The sequence below is a fragment of the Schistosoma mansoni genome, chromosome 1 (assembly GCF_000237925.1).
Source record: "Schistosoma mansoni strain Puerto Rico chromosome 1, complete genome".
Lineage (NCBI taxonomy): Eukaryota > Metazoa > Platyhelminthes > Trematoda > Strigeidida > Schistosomatidae > Schistosoma > Schistosoma mansoni.
In genome coordinates, this window is record NC_031495.1 from 52,746,916 (window position 1) to 52,769,825 (window position 22,910).

A 22,910-nucleotide genomic window follows, 5' to 3' on the forward strand; every position below is an offset into this window, starting at 1 on the left:
CACTATATTATTTCCATTTCTAACTTCAGTCAGTCCGAAATATTGTTCAAACATCTTTCAATTCACTTGGTAGGTAACTGCATCATACCGATAAAATCTTGGGTGGGAAATTCTGAAGATCCCTGTTCATGGACCAAATAGCTATCCAGTGGTTCCTGATATTCAGTGTTTGTTTAACTTAAGTCATTTCATAATGTTAACTACGAAAGTCAATGGTCTTTAAAATTGCTTTACATTTAGCATCAATAATTTATTAACTTCCTGTTAGATGCCATGTAATATAAATGATTTGATATTACATGACATTATCATTTCTGGCAGAATACACTGATATAGTACACTGATATCAGTAAAACAAAATCAAACAGTAAATCTGATTGAATTAAAAATGAAAGCAATATTTTATGTATAGTGATAAGTAGTATATGTATAAGTTAGAATTTGATTTTTCAAACTATCAGTCCACGATTCTAAATTCGTTAATAATGTAAAAAAACTTTGTGCCCTTTAAATTGACTTATGTAGAATATACTATGGTGTATGTTATTTATGTCGATAGACATAAGTAGTATGTAAGACCAATCAGAAGAGGAATGCATGGCAGCAGAGCGTTATGAGAGTCGACTTGAAGAAAACAGAAATAGAAAGGAATTGTGACTTGGAAGAAGTATACAGAATGTGGAGGATAAATGATAGAATTTTGCAAAGTATTCAATGTATGGTTCTTATATTTTACTAAGAGATTCTGTAATTCTGTATTAAACGATGAATTGGTCGTCTGCAACAGTACTACTATGCTGTAAAACATATTCAGTTACGAAAAAAATTTAGAATAATCTAAACAAAGTGAGTCTAAATATATCTCTTGTAAACAACTTTTTACTGGCGACTAACACTGTACTTCATTACGTCTGTTTGGTCCTGTTTGGGACCCTTTGGTTCTTGTGATAATATATCGATTTGTTTACTGAAAGGATATGAGTCCAGGTAAAATAGAGCATCAAAAAATACACTATACAAATGAAGTGAAGATACAGTGAGGAAATAAAGGGGAAAAGAGTTATGTAGTTAATAAATATATGAATAAGAATAGCTCTGTTGTACTCGCATCTCATTATTATAGTTTCGGTTGAAAGTAAAATGTGATCGACTTGCAAATACAGAGAATATTCAAAGAGTTCAAATAACAACAATCAGTGATCAGTTTAGTCCGTATATCTACCATTCGAAAGTACAGCTTTTTGCTATGAATTGTATCATATTGACACCAGCCATTTCCAGAAAAAGAGGAATATTTTAATTTTCATCAGTAACATGAAGAAATATATAAACATTGATTCATTTTAATGATTAAATAAAAAGATAAGTTATGTGTGTAAGATAGTGAATTCTTTCACACTTAAATATAACATATGACCAGCATGTTTATAGTGTCAAATATTAAACTAATACAGAAGTGAATATATAAGTGTATACAAACAATATGTTTCTGAATGATGATACTCAACCATCGTAATGGATGCTTATTTAAGTAATACATTATGTAATATGTAGTTTCTAACATTGGTTAAAATCTGTGCATCGAATTTTCAATTAAACTAAACTATGCGACACTAAAATACATTTTGTTTCGTTGCTATTAAGCACCAACATATTAAAAATATTAATTAACTAAACAAAATCAAAACACTGAATAGTAAAGAGGAAAATTTGTTTAAATATACATTTTTCATAGCTATATACATTGATATGAATATCTCACATATTTTAAGAATGAGTAGAGAGGAATTACAACCTATCTTCAAGTTTATATTCAAACAATCAATAAAGACGATCATCTCATAAAAACTTAGCTTACTTCCAAGTAATTTAAAGAAAAGAGATTAGTTGAACTGTTTAATAAAAAGAAGTATACATTTGATTATATACTTATACTGTGATATAAATTATGGAATTAACTAATGTAAATGCAATCTGAGATATAATAAAAGTTTGGATAATCATTGTCACTTTATTATCTTTTTTTTAACGTTTTCACTAGACTCAATTCTAATTATTTTACCAGGTTAATAGAATAACCAATCTATCCTACCTATTACAAAGTATTACACTCTCTTATTCTTAAAAAGTTGAACAAATCAAATAAACAAAACTAATTAACGTTATGAAATTACAGATTATGTCACTAGTTATTACGTGTGTATCCCATAAATTTTTTATCAATGAATGTATATCAATGAATTGCATATGAGTCAAACATTCTTTGATAATAAAAACTTTGGTATTACCTTACAGAAATGTAATCTTCCTTTTTCTGTTCATAATCATTTCCGAGCATTTCTTTTATACTCCAAGATGTTATTAACACTTTATAAGACTATCCATGTAGGTTTCATGGTCTCTTGATTAACATTCTCGTTTCAGATTACAAAATATACTTAGAAATGTACTTAGCAATACGGAAACAATGCTACAGTGTAATAAAATCTATATTATGGCATAATCTGTTTGCATTCCTTTATTTAAGAGACCGTTTAATTCGAAATCAGCTGTTCTAAAGTACTTACCTAATTAATATTTCACTTTGAATCTTTTGATAAATTGTCTGTTTTTGTAATGTAACATAACGTAAACCTGAATATCTAACAATGATAGAAGTAATAGAGCCTATATGTGAGCAGATTTCCATTACATTCCTTATGAACTTAAGTATTACGACTCATATAATTCGAAAACTATTTTCAAGGCCTTTAACAAAACAACGATTTAAAAACAACACATTTCTCACTTATATAAGCTTAATAACAAATCTACATGTATATGCTTTATTAATCATAACATTAGTTATAATGTACTAAGTGAATTTCCAGCGGTTAATATCGTTTAGAAGTAATCGTCTCGTAATACTAAAGGTGGATAGCGAAATGATAACATAGTTGATCAGCGCATTCTGTGGCAAATTAAAATAAATCATTGTTTTCAAATAGAACATCTGTTATTATTATACCAATAAAGAACAGAACTGAGACTAGATAGACGTAAATTACATTGACTGGTTGTCCAGTGATTACGACCTATTAAGTACAAGTTACTACTACTACTACTATTGAGGTTAAAGGTGAGTTTAACGCTAAATTTTGGGAACTAACGAAGTGGATAGTGATAATTCACATATCGTAACCACAACAATACTATACTGTATATATAAAATAGTACTCACAACAAAATCTAGTATTCTGAAAATTTCAAATTAGACTATACTTCAGTGCTTCAATTTCGCGAATATGTTAAATATATATGGAAAATGTAACGAGATTTATACTTTCTGGAAAATTTCCTCTTTATAGTAATCACCTACTTGTACTTTGACTAATATCAGCACTATGAATTCTAGTAAAATCAATCAAAAATATACATACAGATTCATAAGGTATAATTCTGAAACTCACCAAATGTGGCCTAATCAATGTTATTGTTTATTTACAAAAAGTGACTTAAACACGAACAATTTGATGACTGTCCTTTCTACAGAAGCGATAAGTGAGATATGATTGATTAGCTTTCTCTACAATAATGTCTAATCGGCCAGTTATAATAATAATAATAACAAGAAGAAGAAGAAGAAACATAAAATCTGTTTTGCCCTACCAGATGTAATCTATTTCACTTATAACTCTTCATACCAATCTTTCATCTTAGTGAATTCGTAATATTGTACTAATCATTAGTCTTACTGTGGTTATTTAAGAACAAACTGTATTCTTAATATATTTACATATGCGATTTTTAAATATATATATGGTCCTTTAACCAATATACCTTATTGTAAACATCTATTTGTGATTCATGGGAGGAAGTATCGTTTGTATTCAATGCCCTGGTACGGCCAAGAGTGGGGAGAGTCCGCTCTCCCTCTCCAAATGCTCTTACATGGCCACGTGAATATATAGCCTCTGCCAGGGAAGTCCTACTTACTGCTTTCTCATGGCGGGGGTGTTGTTTACGAATTTGAGAGGACAAAAAGCAAATGTCTGGCGCCTTAACTGGGTTGATGGACACGGAAAGTTCACCTAGGGGAGTTGGAAAACCCTTATTCCGAAACAATGGTGCACATGTGCTCCAGTATCATAAAGGAACAAATGGCGTATGAACAAGTTGTTTGTCACCGACTGCCATGGGACTGCATCTCCTCACGATCAGATTTGTAGGTCAAAGGCTCGGGGTGTGGCCCCCTAAGAAAACCACCTGCTTCAGTTTGGGCACCTGGGCAGTATCACAGCCCTCACACAAGTCAAATGAAATTTGTGTGGCGCATATGTATCAGGTGCTTCCAATCTAAGTTAAATATGTATTAATTACATGGTCCCATTTTCTAATAGCCTTCAAACCAATTTTATGATTTTCAAGAGACTATGATTTCTTGATTCACGTGAAGTATTATTGATTAACATATAACTGTTTGTATATTCGTCAGAATCGTTTCTTCCTTATAGCACATAAACGCGGAAAAGTATCACAACAAATAAATGGTCTTAATAGTACGTCTATTATTTTAAAAGAATTCTCGTAACATATCTCACAGCAAATTGTCTTTATATTTTGGTGACAACTGAGATAATTTATCTAGCAAGTAGATTTTCATTTAGACACAAATGGGATCCACTATTATTGTTTGTACATCTCACTAAATAGCACTATAAATTCCAAGCTTATAATTTTGTAGTTTGGTAAAAAAAAACTTATTTGCCACGTACAGATCTGTATATTTGACTTTGAATTATACTTTAACTTTAGAGGTCAATGATACTACCTGTTTTAGCAAAATCAAGTAGGTAGAATGAAGTTTAACCCTATTATCTTATGGTGTGGTACTATTAATTGAAAAGGTAACCAATACTTGAAGGAATTATTTTAATGTTGAAATCATGAATTTCACTTCATATCTGTAACAAATAGGGAAAAGCAACTAATGGTGATGAATATTCATCAGTTTATTCAGAAGAAAGAATAACCATATTCAATTGATATGAGTCTACAGTATTCTTAGTATGTGGAAAAAGTAACGCCAAATCAATATTTTATAATTATTTTTTTGTCATTCACAAGAAAATAATGACAATGTTTGTTCCCAATAACAAACTTTCTTGACATTTTTAATAAGATGAGTTCTAGTAATCGGATGAGACTGGTATCTACACAGTGGTTATCATTCTGTACTGACTGAGAAGTAATCAATCCGTCTATCTTAATTCCATGTCCCCATGTAATAAAACAGACAAGGTGAACTGAGGATTTTTTTGAAATGAAGGATGAAAAGTTAAAGTATTGTATTGTATTCAATATTATAGTTTTCACAGAGGTAAACATAGTCGTATCATTTAACATTCGGATATTATTTGAACAATGGTAAATTTTAGATTGTCTCTAACATGCTTAAGTTAACATTTCCATACTTCTAGATGAGAATAAATTTATGAATTACAGTGAACTGGCATTTAACTTCAAAATAATGTTACAATCAGTAATCTACAATTTTTAGTTCATAAATGAAACTTATTACAATTTAGTATTTTATTGAGAAAACTTGTAAAGAAATCTATTAAAATTAAATATATGTATATATATATGTTTCTATTTAAATTAATATATTATTCCCTAGTAATTCTGTTGTGAGATAGTAGCTCACTGAAGTCAATAGTGGACAGTTACTCAATTTCGTGGATTAGTTGAAGTTAGACATTAACACCGTTGGATGCCGGGTCAGTGGTCTAGAGGTTAAGGGTTCGTGCAAGATACTGATGGTTCCTGGGTTCAAATCTTGTGAGGCGGGATTGTGGATGTGCACTGCTGAGGGGTCCCATAATAGGACGAAACGGCCGTGCAGTGATTCCAGGTTTTCTATGGTGGTCTAGCTTTATCTGACTCAACCATAAAATTACTAAAATCTCCGCAAAAACCCTCTTAGTAGTTCATCTGAATGGTTTCATAGTTTTATATCTTAATGTGTATTAGTAAAGCAAAAATTCTGTTTAATTCAGGAATACTAAAGATTAAATAGTTGTTAGGATGAAGTCAGTATTTGTTTTGATGTGTTTAAATACTGTTTCCTTATACATTCAGTGCAATAGTGGTTTATTTGAATTAGACCAATGTTTAATGTTATCATTATAATGTTGATAATTAATAAATAAATCTTCTGAGTAGATCCAGAACCATATCAAATGTTAACATAGTTGAATTTTCGTATACTGTTTCTTTTCTTTTCTAATTGGAATGACAATCATTATATACTGTTGTGGTTTGTGCTACTGATGTTGATAGATATAAGTAGTATGTGTTATCAAATGAAAGTGAAGTGTCTGGCGGCAGAAGGTTAACAAGATCGAAGAAAAGAGAATGAGAACAGAGAATCATTGGTGTGAAAACAATGGAACAGTCAAGTCTAAGACAATGGATTGACATTTTGCGAATGAATTATTTACTGTATGATTCTCAGATTTTACTACAAGATTCTATAATTTTATATTCAAATACATTCAGTTGTCTCCGCTGATATGATTTGACTTCATTTGAAAATCTGAACTTATGTATTCTGATTTAGTATGTCATTTATATTTTAGTAGTTTAGAAATTTAAGGAATTTTAGATTTATTCTGACTTCTCGATACGAATGTTTGTACATTGATGGATGATTCAGAAATTAGAACAAGAATTTTATTATTTAGTACTATTTGGTTTTCAGTAGTTTTTCATTCGATGAATAGTTTACGATAAAAATTAATTTTAGATAATCAAAATTAGCATTGAAAAGAATCTCTAAGTGTTTCAGGATTTTTCTTTCATTTGGTGCCTATTCTACGCAAGTAGTACTTTTCATTATTAATGTCAAATGGTGGACGAGATATATATATATATATATATACTTCTGTATGCATTAAATTACAACTAACCTAGTACGAACAAATGAATATGTCATATTACTTACCTCTGAATTTCTTGCATTAGATTAGTAGTTGTAGACGATACATGACAATCTTGTGTTTCTTGTGATGTATCTAGAAGTCGATTACGACTAGGCGAAATTCCATTACTTGTTCTTCCTCCACGAAATCTTAAATTATTATGTGTTGAATGATGGTGATGATGATGAACTGACGATGTATTTATTGTTCTACCATGATTATTATTATTACTGTGATTATTAGTAATAACATTATTAGCGGTAGTATTAATTGGTGAAGAACATCTTCTTCGTGGCATAACTAAGATGGATATTGATAACTATAATGATAATTAATAAATGATTACTTTCCAAACACAAATTATCATCAATAAAATGGTGTATATTATATATACAGAATGAATGATATCATAAATGAGTAGATAATGCTTTCTTTCTGTAAATTTTATATATTCCCATTGAATAGTTATACAAAAGCATTACATATACATTAGCACATTGAATGTAATAAAGAAATTACAATTTCGTAGGTGGGGATATACATATAAAATCCGGTCAATTGGAAAGATTATATAGTACTGTCCAGAAATAGTTCATTTCGATATAAATGTATTTTTAACAAAGAAAGAAAGAAAAAAACCCCTAGACATTTTGTAAAATTTCTTATATTATTTGTTGTTGTTGTTATTATCGTTATTGTGATTATTTGCTAGTTTTTTTGTTGTTGTTGTTGTTATGATTATCCCCATCTATTTCCGTTCGTTATTTTCTATACTAACTGAATGAAGCGATTTAATAAAAACACCTATCCGTCAATCATTGGATTGTTCATTGCAGAAAAAAAATATACAACAATTAAAGAAAGGGGTCTCAAATACACATACATATCTATCTATCTATACTTTATTTCATGCTTGAAGATGTGATCATTGAAATTTTCTTACCTGGTTAGATTGCGTTTAGAAATGTACAATAAAAACTTATTGAAAGCGCATATATTATTACAAGAAGTTTGATTTTATAAGCCACACCGACGCTTATCTTAATTTTTATTGGTTCAAAATTAGATTTAAATGGTTAGAAAAAATATATAACTCTCTATCTATATACTTCATTATTATTGGTTGTAAAATTGTAATTAAAATATACAGTAATATTTGTACAACAACAACAACAACAACGAAAAAAAAATCTAATTCAACTGTCAATCATCAATACAGCATAGGTCGCCCAACTGATTTTTCTTATAAGTTAATATGAATTCATATAGAGTTATTCATTCATTCATCTAACAAACATGCACATTAATCAAGCATGAAACACAACCTGTCTAACATCTAGGCTAAACATACACTCATATAATCTGTTTAACATTTTTTCTATGCACCCAGATATTATTATGATCATTATACATAGATGTATATATATATATATACACATCTGTGTATGTATTTACCAAAATATTTTCTACTTTCAATTAATACTAAGATCCAAATGGTATGTGTAATCTTAACAGAAATTATTTACATTTCTGTAAATTCAACGTTGTTTGTTTGTTTGTTTTTTCCGCCCATCGTATTTTTGAGCAGAACATTTAAAATATTAAAAAAAAATGATTATTCACAAAATTCCATTATACAATTTTAAGTGACAAAGTAATGAATAAACATAGATTTATAATTCTATATATATTTTGGTAAATTATGCATATTATATTTACACTTATTAAGTGTTGTTATATAAATATGATTTAATTACTTGAACCTATTAAATTCTTAAGATTTAGATCATTATGAGTATCTTAGTAGATAAATACTGTTGTTTATATTTCAATAGTATTTAAAATTAAACTATATTTAATTGATAACATGAGAAATGAAGGATCCGTTGTTGTTGTTTATTTGTGTTTTTAGCTGTTACTGACGAAAATCTGTTTTATTAAACTGCGTGTGCACGTTTCTCGGCTCTTACAGACAATGAGTGGACGTGACAAAGGTGGAAAGTATCGTGCTAAGGCCAGGAGGCGATCAGCCCGTGCTGGTTTGCAGTTCCCGGTTGGTCGTGTCCATCGTCTCCTTCTCAAGGGGAACTACGCAGAACGTGTCGGGGCTAGTGCACCTGTCTATTTGGCAGCTGTCCTCGAGTACCTGGCGGCCGAAGTCTTTGAGTTAGCTGGCAATACCGCTCGTGACAACAAGAAGACCCGCAATATCCCTCGCCATTTACAACTGGCCATCCGCAATGACGAAGAGTTGAACAAGCTCCACGTTGGCGTAACCATCGCCCAGGGTGGTGTCCTGCCTAACATCCAAGCCGTGTTGCTGCCCAAGAAGACCGACAAGGTGAAGCCCTAAGTGCTTCGACCATGTGACTGAAGAGCTGGAGAAAGTGAAACTGTACTACTATGATGAATTCAGCATCTTTACTTTATATCTACTGATATCTAATACATCTACTGATTTTGATTTGAATCATTTCAATAACTTATAGAATGTTCGTTTCTCAAAAATATTTTATTTAAAATAAAACAAACAAACCAGAAAGCAAAGGTGAATAATATTTAAGTACTTTTTTTTCTAAAGTGACAGCATGTGTACTTTTCTGAAGTTATCACACTTTATTTGAAAAATAAAATGATAAACTTGAGTTATAAATTATACAATGTATCTGACGATAAACTATTGAAATAAAAGAATTTGACTTTGATTGAGTGAAATATGTTGAACTTATGTAAAGATATAAGTGAGCTTTGTTGTTAGGTGTTTGTGAAAAAAAGTAATAGCATCGCCTCTGACTATTTTCAAGTATGTAACAAGTTGAATTATTTTTCTATGATAGATTTTATTCCAGTGGGTTATAAAGAATTTTCAATGGTATCAATTAATTTGATCTCAAGTTACATATTTAATTGATATCATAAACTGATCAATCTTAGACCACTATTGAGAACCTGGAAGAACTGGACGGTCGTTTCGTCATAGCATGAGACTCTACAGAAGTGCACATCCACGACTCCCCACAAAGGACTCAAACCCAAGACTTTCAGTCTTCTACGTAATCAGTTAACCTCTAGATCATTGAGCCAGTTTCAATGGTGCTAATGTCTAACTTTAATCAATCCACATGGTTTCATAGTAAAATTTATTAATAGCCTTATCATTATTATTAATAATATAGTGTGCAAGGGAAACATTGTTAGTTTGTTGACTGAACTTGGAAACATGAACTATGATACTTCAGCAGAATGACTTAGTCATATCTTACCGACATCAAAATTGCACAAATTCTGAGTCTAGAATTATTATTCATATATATTACTGAGGAATTTTAAAACTAGAACGTAATAGTTATGCTGTATTTTCCAGGTTCACGCTTCCCCGATTGACTTTTAGTCAAGACGAAAATTAGCTACATAGATTATTTATATATACTTGAAATCATGAGTCAACTGAAGCTAGACCACCGTAGAAAACCTGGAAGCACTGGACGGTCGTTTTCGTCCCATTGTGGGACTCCTCAGCAGTGCGCAGCCACGATCCCGATAGATTATTTAATAAATAAGAATTAACCAAATAAAACACTTGAGAATTTCTTAACCATTACCACATATCATACAACTATTTTGACCTAAAGTTGAACCCTTCTTTTGTTTTTTCAAATGAAATATACTATTCACAATTTATTTAACATAGGGTAATTTGAATAGTCATTTATTAAATGAAAACGATATTAAACTAATATATCATAATAAATTGAATTAATTCACTGACTCCTATTTTGTGTTTATTTATATTGATGTTCCTGCTCATATACTACTACTACTACTTATTATTATTATTATCACTATTATTATTATTAGTTACCAATATATTAATCTGTAAAAGTCCAAATCCATATTTTCTAAGCATTAATGATACTATTTTAATTTATATGAAATTATAAATTATTTATTAATTTATTATTAATATAAAATACATTAATATGAAATTTATCAAACAAAAGAAATAGCTGAACACGTATTGACATGTCATAAGATATTGAAAAATTGTAATAATTTAATAGAATAATCTGTATAGACTATTTCTGATGTGAATGAAACTATGAATCAGTAATAGTAGTAGTAGTAGTAGTAGTAGTCAGGATTTGCAGTTACAATGGTTGATGTCAGTCAGTCACAACGTAGAACTTCGTACGTACATCAGTTCGAATTGCCATACCACATTAGCACAGAGATGAAGTTGTCGATTCAAATCCCATAGTGGTAGAAGTAGTAAGAGTATAAGCAGTAATGGGAAAGATTAGGGTTTGAAGATGTTATTGAAGGAGTATAATACAGTGAAATAAATTTGGAAAGAGAAAAAGAAAGGGACATAAAGAATTCAGAAGATTAGAATTTGGTAGAGCACAAACAGTGGATGCACCTGTGCCATTGCAAACGATATTGAGCCATGTCATTCAAGTTCTCTAACCATCGGTTGCTATCATCTCGCGGATCCCAACCAGGTAGTCTACACTTACCAACATGGCTCAGTCCACTTGTCAGCGACTTCATGGATTTATGCCACGTTTTGGTCTGGCCGCACCTAGCTTTCTTTCAACCTACTCCTATACCATAAGGCATTGCACGTCGGGGCAGTCGGTGGTTGGGCATACGTAACACATGTCCCAGCCATCTCAACTGGTGAAGTTTCATTACCTCATCAATCGATTTGCCATCCTTACCTAGTACCCGTTTCCTAACAACTGCATTACTTACGTTGGTTGATGTAGTTTGGGAGTGTATCTGATCTGACGTAAAAGGGATGTTATTTCCATTTCTTAGTCTTATGTCTTCTTATTAAATTGGATACTGTTTTTTTAATGATGTTCTATAGAAATTCAATGTTTATTTTTCAGGATGAATAAATAATCATTTTACAATTGATTGATCACTGGGTGGTGATCAATGTCATGCTTGTCAAGTCCGTCTTAGTGCTGATCGAATGCTATTGATCAAGTTGTAATGTGGCCACTAGTCTAAATGGCTCGACACTGCGTGCACTATGTTGAGATAAGATGGTGATCAGCACTAAGAAGGACTTGACATGCATGACATTGATCACTACCCAGTGACCAATCAATTGTGATTACATCTCAGTCCTACAGGAGGTCGGTCGCGGCCCGAATAGCTCAGTGGTAACGTCTGTGACTGTAAACCTGGGTGACACGGGATCTAATCCATCAGGGAGCACCAGTTCCCTCAAGATTACAGGTACACCTTGTTGACGAGTGCCAAGTAGCACGAGAACCCGGGTCCAGGGTTTCCTGTTGACCACCTCCAATCACCATTTAAAATAATCATTTAGATAACTTGTAGAAACAACTTGTTTAAAAAGGATTTTAATTACGGAAAAGTTTTCAATAGAAGGCCCGTACAGAATTTTTAGAAATATATGACACTAGAGTTCCGTCTTGAGTCTGGAACTCGTAACAATACACAACAGTTGGTCAACATACGACAAAAACCAGGATATTCATATGTCGTATGGACTACAGTAATTTTAAACCACTTCGTATGAAGATGACATTCTACCAGCTAACAATTGCAGTCAATTTATTTTATAAACCAATCATTCAGTTCTGACAATAAGTGTATCTTATCAGTGGGATTACGGAGAAATTTATTCAAGAGCTAGTTACTAATAAGTACAAGACCATTATTTAAATGTCTATTATTCAGAAATTTTTCCAACTTACATTTCAATTTTCTCATAGGTTTTGGGCAAATCGAGACCTATTAAAAATCAACAAGAGCAGACGCTAACAGTTTATTTAGAACTCTACATGCTACTGAACTTAAGACCTAAAAGTCTTACATTTAATGTGATATAAACCAGTCAATTAGTTCTAATCTCTACTAGTCCCTTAATTTATAAATTTAAATATCCAAATTGTTAAGGTTCAATAAAGTAATTCAAATTAAACGGAAATAACCATTTGAGCCATTAAACAAAGTACAGTTCAGTAAATAAAATGTTCTCTTTGGGGATGTCATTTACTATAGCTGCATAGTTGTATTTATAGGTATTTTGCACATATTACTCCGTAATAAAATAGAAAATAGCTGTGTTATCGATAGAGATACCAAAGGTTGATCGGTGATTCCAAGTATTGAATTAATTAACATAATAGTAACGAGAATAGGGATGTCAAATGGGAGATGGATGTGAAAAGTAACTGTTCGCTCGATAAAGAAGAGACTAACTTGTATTAAAAATGACCTACAAAATAAGAGGGGGTTGATAGGGTCAGATTAAAATAAGAAGCTGGACAAACCCCTTCTAGACACTTAGACCAGGTCTGAATTCATGAACTACCAAAGCCTCCTCTAAGAAAAAAATTTCTTATCCAGATTCCCTTAGAGCTGGTTCTTCTGACTCAGCGAATTATTATGAATGAAGGTTCTGGTGAAGATAGAGGATCAGAATTTACTAGGTGTACAACAACAGATTTATTAAATGATTAACATTTAACTTTAAATAATTATGTTATGGAGTCTTTGGATATGTGTTTGAAATGAACATGCTTTGTGCGGTCAAAATAACGTTCTTCTCAGGACGAAGTAGGTTGTTCGACACATACATTACGTTCATAGTCATGATCGATTTTTCAGTCATCCTGTTTCAGGTAACTCGAAAATACCATTTTTATTATGCATCTTATACATGAAACCGCATGACTGTTAAAACAACACTTCCATAGTAATTTTATAGTTGAGATCATGAGTCCATTGAAGCTAGACCACTATGGAAAACCTGCGAGCACTAGACAGTCGTTTCGTCCTTTTGTGGGACTCCTCAGCAATGCTCATCCACGATCCCGCCTCATGAAATTCGAACCCAGGACCTATCAGTCTCGCGCGCTTGCGTACTTCTTTAGTAGTTGTGAATTTCTTATTTGAACAAAATACCTTATAAGAAATGTTGTAAACTCATCATCATTATCATCATTAGAATATATATATATATATATATATATATATATGAGTCAATTGTTAACAGTATGGTAAATTAATGACAGATTTGGGGATTTATTATGTATGAACAAACAAACTTTACTTACGTTTGCTTTTTAGTTGAATAAAGCAATAGATAAAATTGTATACAGATGATTATAGAAATATATATATAACTATACATATTGTCAGTAGTTTTCTCTCTCCTATTTTTTTTTAATCAGTAAACATTGTCTTTATGTACTTCAGTCAGTCAGTCTGTTTGTTTGTTTGTTTGTTAATTTGATAGTTAGTATATGTTGTGTATTCTCTATGATAAAATAATTCTTATATTATCAGCAACATCTTTTCTGTGTGTGTATTTTTTTTATTAAAAAAATATATATTAAAGCTTATTTTCCTTCCCTTATAACATTGTTTCAACTGTCAATCAAACATCGTTGACGATCTGATGTTTCTTTCCATAAATAATAATAATCACAATAACAGTATTCTAATAATAATATCAGCTGTGTTGTATTGTTAAAGAAAAAATGTAGTTAGTTCTAGTAGTAATAGCAGTAGGAGTAGTTAAAGTTGCGGGAACACAGAACGTTGACAATAACCACAGATAATAATAATAATAATAATCAAGATAGAAAGGAAACAATCAGATGAGTTCTACCTGCAGATGGTTAAATTTAATAAAATAATTTATTTCAATTTTTAATGAAAAGAGATAGAAATTGTATATTAAGAAATGACCTGCATTTACAAGATGTATATATTGATAAATAAAGGAATAGATCTGTTATTTGAATGAGATAATGGATCCAGTAATGTGAAATTACTTTTTCATGCTAAATGTGTATGTATATGTGTAAGCTTCAATAAGTAGATAGTCAGTTAGTTTATTTAGGTTCATTATATTTGGTAAATGTATAGAAGAAAGTTTTCAATTTACATAAAAAGATTTCGTATTTTCATCATAACAGTCAGTTGACGAATAATGTTTCATTTTTAAGTTGACCAATTATGTCTGATAGATGTAGATCATTTTTCAGATCTAGTTATGGTCAAAAATTTGAAAATATTGGATCAAACTGCACCACAAAGAATATCAATAATTATAAAAAAGCCATCTAACATCTATGAAAAATTATATGGACAGTGTGTATGAGTGTATGATTTCGATCGTCTTAATTACTTGTGGCCGAATGGTGGTTCCTAATGAGACCGAATTATTGATCCAAGGTGTTTTGAAAAACAAGCATCAGATAATAGAATAACTGGTAATCGATATATGAATGACTTTATCGGCCGAAATTACACACTTATATATAAAATATTTTAAGCAAAATGCACATGATTAAAATTCTTTTAAAACATCAGTATTTGTTGGATATTGTTCTTAAGGGTCATTAAAAACTTATGAAATTGGGATCTGATTTTCTGGCCTACTACTCAGCATATCATGGTGAAATTCGTTGACGTAGCATTATAAGTTGGATAGATATATTGATGTTTTTTTCTATAAAGAACTTGATAAAAAGGGCTAAACTATTACATCTCTTTGAAAATAATATCGACAAATAGAATATTGAGTACTCAATAAACCGAAAGGTGCAAGAATTACCCAATCAGGTTAAAATAAAACATATACAGAGAATAGTATTTATAAAAGTCTAAGACAGTCCTACACATTTTAATGTTCTATAAGATGTTCTTATAAGATACTTATACACTCGTATATAAAAAAATCAGGATCCTGCACATATTAAATGTTAAAAAACTCAACTTGGCAAACCACTGTGGATGATATACTTTCTTCATTTACTTTTGTAAAAAATATTTACTATGGAGTTAGACTGTGTTGGGAGTTATTTGATTTTAGTGATCTTGATATATATATATATGTAACATCATTTTCAATGTCATCTATACATTCATTACTAAAATATTGTGAGAATATTATTTCAAAAGTTTATGGAAATTTTATGAGTAAAGCTGCCTTTAATTTATATATATATATATATATATATATAACACCCGATTCATTTAGAATGTTATCCATTAAACTGTTGCTTAGATATTAATTGCTGTAAAGCTTGCAACAATTCATAAATTAACAATAGTGTCAAGCAAAAATTGTTTACTATAGTATTGTGTTCATGAATTCTAACATATAGAAACTTCTTATTTCACAAATTACGTTAAGGACGTTAACAGAAGTTAAAGGATCAATCAGAAAAAAGGTACACTTAAAGATAATGAATAAAAATATTGAAACAATGATGAAGGAATATCTTGATTATAAGTTGTCATTGGATGAATGAAATTCCACTTTATTCTCTATGAATATAATTATCTGTGGTTACTTCGGATAATATATTGTCAGTGGACCATTATTAGTAAGGATTTGAATTATCCCATTGTTTACATTAAGGAATTTCAATCAATCTTTGTTGGTATATGTGTATCCTGTGTATATTGCTTTGATATAGCCATAATGTCACCATTTATTTATAATAGATGAATTGTGATTATTAGTGTAAACCAGAACTAGCATTTTGGCATTCTTTATTTACTGTATATAACTACTCTGAAAGTTTTTTAGTTTAAGATCAGCTTAAATCAGTGTATACTTCCAGTAAGATAAAACTCCTTTATAAGCAAAGATGTATGGTAGCTAGCAGTGGAATCCACGACGCGCGTTTCGTCCTGTTTCGGACTCGTCAGATGGATATACCTGCTTCCCAGATTTGATGTTCACTCCGATACTCAAACCCAGTACCGTTTACTTCAAACACCATCTCGTTATCCACTTATCTACTGAATCCTGATTGCTACTACCTTATGCAGTGAGGTGAAGTGTAAATCCGTTTTGTTTTGTCTGTTTGAATCTTCCCATTGATGTTTAGGATTGATCAATTGCAGTCCTAAACATCAGTGGGAAGATTCAAACAAACAATTCAAAAATTCCTTTAGTTATGTTTATGAAGTCCAATAATTGATAGAAGAATGTATATGATTAACCATGATCATAAATAATTCTAATATATTCGCTGAATGTAATCTTCTTTACAAAAAAAAAACAAGAACAGCAACGTTATATAATATTTCAGATAAATATTAATGAATAGGCAAATAAAATCATGCATTTTGTAAATGATTGACAGAAATAATTTCTGGGGAATATTAGCACATCGAAATGCCATGGTGATTATTCTTGTTTTGCTTTTCTATTGTTGACTATCAACTGGCTTACAAACCAACCTAGTTTTGTCTAACTACAGAATTAAGTGGTAAAACAATTAGATGAATACACTTCCTGTTCAATTATATTTTTGTACATTGTTATTGTATTTAAGAGAAGAGAATGTTAAATGTAAAAATGACCTTCTAAAACGTTCACTTTTCAAGTCTATGTGGATAAATTTAGATATTTCAATGGTATGAAGCCTGTCAATTGAAATAACATGTCAAAATTCATGATGCAGAAAATGTCATCAAACATAACTCTATATCTACATTTTACACCTTTTACGGAATACATATGAAGGAATCCATCATTTCTCTCTTTCTCTCCCTCTCTTTGCATACAGGCTAAAGTGGACTTGCAGTGGACTTCTGTTTGATGGACCACCCGGACATTAATACTGTGTAGGTTGAGGGAGATACAGAACAATAGGAATAAACAGCACAAATTTTGAGTTTTGCAGAATAATGAAACAATGGTTTCCTTTGGTGCAATGAACTCACCTTTATTGATGACGAAGCTTACATACTGACAAACAAATCAGTAGCACTTTAAAGTATATATACATATATATCGAGAGAGAGAGGGGGGGAGAGAGAGAGATAGTTCTACCTACAAATCATGTTTTGTACACTAAGTTATCCACTTTCTGTCATGATAACAAGTGAGTAAAACAGAAAATGATTGCTATTATTGTAGTTTCACATAGATTGATGTTTTCAAAATTTGATGAAATGACATTAACAAACATCGAAATATGACTGATATTTGCGTTTGGTGTTTGCTATCCACCCACCCTTTTTTTTACAAAAAATGAAGTAAATACAATATTTGACAGACCTTTCATTAAAAATAATCATATTATTAATAGTAGCGATAGTAATGTATTCACAACCACTTGTGTTTAACTGTATTTGGATAAACCACATATCTTCAATAGATAGCTTGATTGTATTAGAATAGTGAAATGAAATGGTGATTGATTATTATAAACTTATATGTTCACAATCTTCTATGCTATTTATAGTAATAACAACGAGAGTAAAACAGAACCAGACACAGATTTATGTAAAACCATCACTGTATTATTAAGAAAACAGTAGATATCTGTGTATTTAATTAAAATATAATAAAAAATAATGTACAATAATTGTTCATTTTGTTTGATAAACTAGAAAAAGCGGCATAAATGTTTCAATATTGATTTTGTAGAGTTTTTCTTCCAAGTTATTTATTATTTATTTAATCACATATATATTGGTACAAAGGGCACCGGATACATATGCGCCACAAAATCCGTTAGCAGAGCGTGGTTATATTGTTCTATTGTGAAATAACACTCACTCCTGAGGAGTCCCACAATAGGACGAAATGGCCGTCCAATGTTTCCAGGTTTTCCATGATGGTCTAGCTTCAAATGACTCATGATCTCAACTATTAAACAATTATTGTTAATAATAGGAAATTGTTTCATTCTAACTTTGAAACACTTGAACAGCATATATTTTCTTATAATCTTAACTTCAGATGAAATATATAATTGTTCTTTTTCAATTAAGTTATATTATCACAATGAATGAATAACTGGTCATATTATAGTGAACGAGAACACAAATGTGAACAATCGAACGTATTTGAATACAAAATTACAGACCGTCTTAGTAAAAACTGTGAACCATACAGTGAATATTTCCTTTGCAAGATGTCAACCAATCATCTTGGAATTCATTGTTATTTCGTTTCCACACCAATGATTCACTGTTCTCGTTCTTTTTTCTTCGATCTTCTCGACCTTCTGCCGCCATGTTTTCTACTTCGATTGATGATACATACTACTTATCATTGTTAAAATGAATCAGATAAAAATTGTGTAAACTATGCAGTATATGAATATCCATCTATTAGTGCTGACTAAAATGAAGTGAATTTATTCGGATTTGATGTAAAATACATTGAAGACATTTTGAATTTTAGCAGTTTAAAGGTAGAGCCTGTAGAGCCTGATGATGAAGTTATTGAAAACAATTGTTCGCTCAAATATTGTTCATTTTTGAACATTTTTAATTATTAATTAATGTCATTTGAAGTATTATTGTAATTCAGACGGTGATAAATCAATGTTTCACTCTGGTTTGGAACTTATCAGTTCTACATATCCTTAAACTCCCATAAGATTGAACTGAGGAATTAATATTTTACAAATTGTGCAAGATATTTTAAAACCTCACTATTTTTAACAATTAGGTTGATTTACAATCATCTTCCGGAATAATCGATTAATTGCCTTGTCATTCTTAATTTCCACGATTTTACAGATCACAACTCCTCACAAGAACTGAGCAGAATTAAATTCAAATGCAATCATGAATTAACAAACGATAATTTTTAACATACGCTTTTATAACATTCGGTGTGAAAATTATTACATTAAAAGTATGCTCATAAGATTTTTATACTTTGAAGAATGTTAATCTGCTCATTCTAAACCTTATATATTTGTTACCTCCTCTACCTGATTAACGAACAATATGATATGCAACGAACAGCACGTGGATGTGTAAAACCCCACAGTCACAAAAACAGAAGACAGGAGAAGCAGGAGAATTGGTTATTTGAAAAGAATAAAAAATGTACGGAAAAACATGTATATTTATAATTATTAGCGTTGGTTATAACATTATAATGATTCAGCCAGTCCTCAAGGAGGCAAATTATGCTACCATCCAATCTTAGCATGTCATGTTGATATTCTAGAGTACTTCATCAGGTTCTGATTACGTAAGGACTTTTCGGCTCCTTTCAGACCTCTGAAGGCTACGTTGTACTTCTCAAAAATCGCCTTAACAATATTAAATTATCATTTATAATTATTTTTAACCAATATAAGATATAAATAATCATATATCAATTAAACTTAATAATTAGCGTTTTTTAGCGAGTTGGTTTTCTACAGGATGGGGTCGCTAACCTCATGTCCAACCCTCTTCCTTTATCCGGGCTTGGGACCGGCAGTAGCCCCTGGAGGAGCTGGTCGGCGGCCTATGCTCCGTTGGGAGTATCAGACGTAAGTAAATAAGTAATTAAACTTAATAAGTCTTAAAGTCTTTTAAAATATTTTATTTTACAAAATAATCTAAATAAAAATTCTTTTATTCTGTATTAGTAATTTAAATACCTAGTTAACTGTACATGGTATGATTTATTAATGAAATACAAATTATGAATAACAACAACAACAGAAAAATTTACTTGTATTTCAATGTCACTAATTTTGATTGAAATATTAGTGGAAAAATTGCATTCAATAAAACAAACAAACAGGCTTATTTACAGTATATGTGAAATAAGTAGTATGTATATATATAAGTGAAAATCAAATATTTATGTTAAATATTAATCTTGAAAGTATTTTAAATAAACTTAAACAAAAAAGAAGAATTCTTTTTGTAAAAAATATGTTTTTTAGAAAAAAATGGTTTCTCAAATATCAACTAAAATTTTTTTTATTTGTCAAGAGATTTTTAGAAAATTTTCACAATACACATAGATATAGTGAAATATTTATGCTTACCAAATATTAACCATACTTTAAAGTTTAGAAATACAACCATATTTAATGAAGTAAGTCTATAGTTGAATTAGTTGATTCTAAGAAAGTATTCAACTGTGTTGACTTAGAGGTTCTATAGAAGAATTTGTCGTTGAAAGTGTACCAAGTTAGATCTTATGGTGAAGTGTTACCAGAATTGTTAGCGTTAATTAGCGTTTGTTAAGGCTACCGTCTATCCCCATTTTTATTTAATTTAGTTAGTGATGTCCGCCTAGAAATAACGTTCTCTTCAATTAAGTCTTCAGGAGTCAATCTCCTACCAGGATGTACGCTTATCGAACTAGAATACTCAAATGACACCGTTCTATTTCGTGAAGATGCAAACAAAATTCAGTCTATTGATCGTCGTAAGTAGTAATTAAAGGATGTTTAGTATTCGTTTTTTTCCTCTAAATGGAAAATGTTGCTTCAAAACCGGCCTGTACCAAAACCTGAACTAGTGATACGGAGTGAAATAGTTGAAGGTGTCAATCATTTCACTTATCTCCGAGGTTTGACTAGCCCTATTGGATTGGTGTCCGACGAGATCTCGACACAGATTTTAGAAACCTTGATTATCCTCTGTCAACTTATATCACTTTTGGTGTAGACGAAATGTTCACCTTCCAATCAAAGGGCATATATACTGCACGGATGTCCTCTCTGTTTTTATTTGTGGACGAGAACTATTGTTTCTTCAAGTAGAGGATATGCCGAGGCTGGATGGTTTTTTATCATAGGTGTCTTCAAAACATTGCTCATGTTTCGTAAAACGACTGAGTGAATAATGTTGACATTAGGCTTGCGTTGCTGTGCAGCGAGGGAAATAGCCTGATTCAGTTGTGAATCTCCATATATTGAGATGATCATGACATGTGCCTCCTATGTCCAACAACGTTCATTGTAAACTGGTGTAGTAATAATTTTAATGGAAGTTAGTGGGGTCTAAATCAAGATAATATCAATCCACGAAGTCACTGACTGTTGGTTTGAACCATAGTGGTAGATGCAGACTACTTGGTTGGGGTCAGAAAGAGGATCGCAATCAGTGGTTGGAGACTTAAGATGATATTGGACTGAAATCGTTTACACTAGCGCAAGTGCATTCATTCTCTATCTATTTTGAATTTCAGTATTCCTTCATACATGCCTTTCCATAATGTCTTTTCAAACTTTATTTCAAATAGTCAGTCGTTTCCATTGCCATTGCTACCATATTATTTCAATCAATTTCACTATTCATTTTAATAATCCTATCTCATCGTGTTAATATTTGATGTAGGAACTTATGATAACCCATGCCTTTCCGAACTATGCGTTGATAATGACGAAGAGATGTAACTTAACTTTTTAGCGTCTTGCAAATTGATTGCTAACTAGTATGTACTATTTCACAATATAACTTAAATTGATATTATTCGTATGATCTCAGTATAATAGTTTAAAAGTTACATCTTTTTTATAAACTATTGGATTCCTATATTCAAGTTCCTCACTTCTCAGAAGAGAACTAATAACCTAATGACTTCATTTGAATTGATTGATGATGAAGGCGTTTGACTCTAAGACGACTGTTCACTTCAATAACAATTTTTAATAACTGTGCGAGACATTTTTCCGTATACGGTTTGTGGAGGTCTCCATATGTTATTGATATCACAAACCAAGCTAAGTTAGACAACCATTGTGAGGTATGTTATATAAATATAGAAAATATGTTTGTATCTATTGTTTTTTATATTATCTTATATATTAATGATAAAAATGAAAATTCTCTTTTGGGTAATTAGGTTAAAGATAGCGGTTTTGATAAATGCTGAATTATCAGGAGTGACAGACAGGAAGTTTCAGATTTTTCTCATCTGTTTATCTGATGTAGAGAAAGCCCTTCCTTTCTTTTAATATATATATATATATATATATATATATATATATATATATTCTAGTTGTCAGGCTGTCAACTAGTTTAAGCGATCTAGCATTGTAAGTCATCAGTTGCTAGGTTAATAGTCTAAACATATACTATCTCGCAAGATCACGTAACGAAATGTTGAATGAAGTAAAATTTAAGGAAGGTGTGTGAGAATGACACCTTATAATTATCAAACGTAAAATATATTGCTCAACA

At 30.9% G+C, this 22,910-nt stretch overlaps 2 protein-coding genes across 2 annotated transcripts in view; one reads left to right on the plus strand and one right to left on the minus strand.

The window, feature by feature from the left end:
* Smp_154790 (putative homeobox protein) overlaps positions 1 to 8,076 on the minus strand; it is a gene marked incomplete at both ends in the record, with an annotated part of 84,347 nt that extends 76,271 nt beyond the window's left edge. Inside the window, 3 exons of the mRNA XM_018794825.1 lie at positions 2,568 to 2,642; positions 6,986 to 7,111; positions 8,072 to 8,076. Of these exons, the coding sequence (XP_018649198.1) occupies positions 2,568 to 2,642; positions 6,986 to 7,111; positions 8,072 to 8,076 (206 nt within the window). The remainder of the gene's footprint in view (positions 1 to 2,567; positions 2,643 to 6,985; positions 7,112 to 8,071) is intronic.
* An 861-nt stretch (positions 8,077 to 8,937) lies between these two features.
* On the plus strand, positions 8,938 to 9,315 carry Smp_060760 (putative histone H2A; the record flags this gene model as incomplete). The annotated part of the gene is made up of 1 exon (XM_018794826.1): positions 8,938 to 9,315. The coding sequence occupies one exon, from the start codon at positions 8,938 to 8,940 to the stop codon at positions 9,313 to 9,315; it is 378 nt and encodes a 125-aa protein (XP_018649199.1).
* Between the last annotated feature and the right edge of the window lie 13,595 nt (positions 9,316 to 22,910).